General features: G+C 41.4%; 1 protein-coding gene across 6 annotated transcripts in view; it reads right to left on the bottom strand.

Moving 5' to 3' along the window:
• Window positions 1-1,945: 1,945 nt before the first annotated feature.
• The window catches only part of ALS2CL (ALS2 C-terminal like), a 54,620-nt gene continuing 52,249 nt past the window's right edge, over window positions 1,946-4,316 (bottom strand). For all 6 annotated transcript variants that reach the window (XM_072329701.1, XM_072329699.1, XM_072329700.1 and 3 more), the window contains exons 25-26: window positions 3,497-3,593; window positions 1,946-3,203 (exon numbers count right to left, since the gene is read on the bottom strand). In XM_072329701.1, the coding sequence (XP_072185802.1) occupies window positions 3,132-3,203; window positions 3,497-3,593 (169 nt within the window). In that variant the 3' untranslated portion in view covers window positions 1,946-3,131. The remainder of the gene's footprint in view (window positions 3,204-3,496; window positions 3,594-4,316) is intronic.

Raw genomic sequence — 4,316 nt, 5'->3', positions numbered from 1 at the left:
TAGGTAACGGGGAAAAAAAAAGCACTGTTCTCTGATAAATGAAGGCCTGCTGATGAGTGTGCATTGAGGGAAAGAGGAACAGAAGTTCTCTATGGAACAAGCTTACATCTGGAAGAGCTAAACACTGGGACTGCAGGGGTCTGCAGCATACTGCTTCTGCTGAAAGCACCGTATGCAGACAGCTAACCTGTAGTGCAGGCTCCAGCTAAAATCACTGCAGATCACAGCTAAATTACTGTAAGTAAGACCTGTCCTGTTTCCAGGTGTAGCTTAGACTTTTTATTGCTTGCCCTGAAGCCTAAGCTGTCTCAACAGCTGTAGCTTGAATATGGAAAAGAATACTCCATACTAGTTTCTTACAAGGTGGCATCTCTACAGCTAAAAGTCTCAGGTATGCTTGGCTTTCATATTGCTCCAAGGCCTGCAGGACTAAATTTAACATACAAGGAAAATGAAGTCCTGCTAGCAACGCTATCATTAATAATTTAACAGCTTGAACCACGCAAGCTTAAAAGAAGCTTGAGTGTACTCTCTCACTTCTACACACTATTTCAAGGCACAGTGTTTTATCAAGCAGAGACTTGATGAATCAGGGAAGCTCTAGCATGTAACCTTGTACTATCTCCTTAAAAAGCCATGCTTTTAAACAACAAATAGCACTACTGCATGGTTACAGAGCACAATTTGCTACCTGAATGCTACCCTTGCGCTCAAAAGCATTTCTAATGAAGTATTCCTCTTGCTTTTACTGGTTAGCAAGAAAGCCTAGAAGCACAAATGGCTGCACACTGTTACCTTACGTTGCCCCTTTAGGGCTCACTTGAATTATTGATCAAGAACCTCCTGAATTTTTAAAGAGAGTTGATCAGTGAGAGCAACAAATAAACTTAGTAGGAGTCTTCCAACAGGCTGAGAAATCTCCTTGTTTTCTAGTGGAGTTTGTACATGCATGCATTTTGCACGTCCTGTTTTGTAGTAAGTAGAAGTTGAGCATTTTGAGTAGGGAAACGGTACTTGAAAATAAAATCAATATCGAAAGCATGGAAAAAATGCAGTATAGAGAAAATAGCCTCTTTCTTTCTTTTTAGAACAGCTGTGACTACAGCTCTGTGATTCAGCCTTCTGGCAGAGTGTTTATTTGGACTGAGAAATGGCCAGTTTTAGGCAACTGAAATGAAAAAGTTCACAGCTGTCACTTAACGTGTGTTTACATTCTCAGACAGGCAGCTGGAGCTTCTCTTCCTTCTGAGATCTCAAAGATAAGAAACAGTGTTTTAAAGCTGATGATTCAGTATACTGGTTAAGAAAGCATGGTCTTGTGTTCCCCAGTCTCACTGCATGCTATATAACTGGTATTGGCACCAACCACTTAAAACACCCCATGGAATTCACTGCCATTTTACAAAGGTTTTTGCTTAGCTGAATGTTACTTTTTACTTCATGTCAATGCAAGTCAAGCTTTTACACTGAAACCACCATCTCAACATACCAGAAGATAGGACAACGTGTAGGGTAGCTAAGAGGTGTTCAAATGAACAAGGGTGAGTCACTGCCACTCACTCTCACTTGCTTTTCCCTTGTGCTGTCTCTGCTCCACAGCATCTCGAGCCCTGAAGATATGGTGACAGCTCTCCTTCATAATACCTGCTAAGGCTTAGCGAGATCCATGTGAGACACTGAGGAAAAACAGGTTTGTTGGCTGCCTTTAAACTCACATTTAAGCTACATTCTCCATACTGATTCCGCAGGGAGAAAGTGCACAAGGGTTTATTGGTTCAGGCTCTCTTATTAATTTGCAGTTCAAATTCTTCCATCCCCGTGAATTATCAAGGCAGTGAAAAAGCCATAGATCTTGTAATATTAAAGTCAATAAAGGACATTCTCACAAGAGTCTGAAGACAGCAATGAGGTTGAAATAAGAAGTATGCAAGCCTGGAATCTCTCAAAAAATGAAACAGTTTTATTTAAATACAGTTACTGTAAAACATACAATAGGATACTCTTACACTAATATATTAACTGTTGTAACCAGTGTACTATTTATTAAAGCATAATACTTATGACAAACAGGAAGAAACAGTCTGTAGAGTTTTGCTTTGTTTTCCTGAAGTCAAGTGGTAAAAAAATAAAAGCAGGTTAAAATCTAGTTCAAAAGAGCTTTAGCTCTGACGTGCTATTCACACATTAGTAGTTTCATCTGAGAGTAACAGCAGATCAGAAACCCCTTTACCTTTATTTAAAGGCAGGATAAAAACTAGCCCAATTCTGATTGTGCCCTACTGGTGTCAGTGGGTGTTTTGCCATCACAAGGCTGTGCACCTAGGAAAATCAATGTATTTGCAGCTCTGTCAGTGCAGGAGGCCGAATGTTTTTATGTGTTTTCTCACCAACATTTGAGATCTCTCGCCTTTAAGGCACACACGAGCCCCTGCAGAATTAAAAAGCAGCACCAGCATTTTCAAGGTGCGAGTGTGACATCCCTGAGATTTAACAGGAGTCTGCAAAGTAGAAATTTACATTTAGAATGATCTTCAAACAGAGGAGTTAGTCAATAGCAGCATTACGGTGCAATGGAGAGGTACAGAGGGAAGAAGAGGAAAGATCTTCCTCTTAGGAATGCGAGAAGAACCACCTCATTCCAGGAACAGGTTGTTTAGGTGTACAGAGATCATCTCTCTTGTCCATCCCACGTTTCTACCATCCAGGAGTCCCATCACGATGACTCTTCAGGCTTCATTTGACCATTTTTCTACTAAATAATCTCCCTTCGTGTCTGTTTACCAGTGCAAAACAAGCACAGCAACTGAGAAAACAGTTAAATGGAGTTTCAAGGGAAAGAAGTGTATTGCTGTTAATCAGGAAAGTGGAATCAACAAGGACAAAAGAAACCTCCTCCACTTTCCAACACAAGCTGAGGTTGCATAGATGACTTTCAGCCCACAGCACTTACATGGCTGTGCTTGATAACTGTAGCTAGTCTAATAGAAAACCTAGCAAGAATCCCTCATCTGAAAAACAACCGTCCTTCCCTTTTTAAAGGCAGCCGGAGCAGCAGTGATTTGATTGCTTCTTCATCCAACAGTGTTCGGTCAAAACACGGCAGGGAGGAGCCTCCCTGCTGGTCCTGGGGCTCAGGAGGTGCGAGCCACGTGGCAGTTCTCCCTTTGATTGAGTCTCATCCTCTGTATGTGTTCATAGCATGACTGGGCAAGGAAGAGAATAACTCATTCAGTTTATGAGCTTTGGAGCCAAGTTTTTTGTCTCTCACACAGAGCAAAGCTACAGTGCCCCCCAAGGCAAGATCAAATGATTAAGTCTGCATATTATAAAGTAACAGTGAAAGTACTCTCTTGACTAGGAGGAAAATAACCTGTGCTAGGCATGTAAACAGCCCTCTAAAATTAAATGAGAGTAGAGAGCATCAGTCTTTCTACCATTCAAGAAGGGCTCCCCTATAGCAGCTTGCAACTGTCATCATTAAAACTCATTTTCTTACCTCCAATGCTGTTAATAGAAAGTCATACAATCCTCCTTGATTGGTGGGGTCCATCAAGTCTCTGATCAAATGGATTTCAGCTCCCAGGTGCTGTATTCTGAAAAGAAAAGAAGCATTACAACTAGAGCAAATCTCTGGGCACCGGCATTTACAGACACGAGTCTGAAATCTGAGCATGGAGAAAGAGAGAGACAGATCTGGAAGTCCATTGCTGACTCCTTGTTCAGCACCTTGATCTTCCAAAAGCTGAGTCCCTGAAGGATCCTGTGTGACAGGATCTCAGCAAAGATGCCCAGTCACTAGAAAATTTCAGGTCCTCCATTTTGTGCACTTAAGTCTCTTACTTCCCCTTCTCTGTCATCTACAATCAAGAAAGCCACCTAGTACACGAACCTGGGTTATCCTACGGAAACGTAGCAAAAGAAAACTGAAAGAAAAAGAGCTTCTGGGTTTCAAGATTCAGCTCTAAGTTTAAACATCTCAGCCTTATTTGGACACTAAAAACATTCAAGTCAGTCAAGGACTTGCACTCAAAACTTGCCAGAACAAAAAAAAGCATAGTTTCTTTCTACTGGATGTAAGCAGGTTCCTGCAGTTCCAGTACAAGCAACACGGACACAGCCTCTTTGGCAGACATGTTATGTTTACAGTCATTCCTACATGAGAAAAATCTAATTACTAGATAGTCAGTATTCAAGACCTTCCTAGTCTCCAAACTGAACCACAGTGCCACACCGAGAAAAGAGAAGTGACTTCTCATAGGCTTATGAAGGAAGAGAGTAGTCAACCCTTATCTGTTCACTCTCAAAACGTAACACCA

Source organism: Excalfactoria chinensis, chromosome 2 (genome assembly GCF_039878825.1).
Source record: "Excalfactoria chinensis isolate bCotChi1 chromosome 2, bCotChi1.hap2, whole genome shotgun sequence".
NCBI lineage: Eukaryota > Metazoa > Chordata > Aves > Galliformes > Phasianidae > Excalfactoria > Excalfactoria chinensis.
Note: the sequence above shows the minus strand (reverse complement) of the source record. Positions and strands in the feature narration are given on the sequence as shown.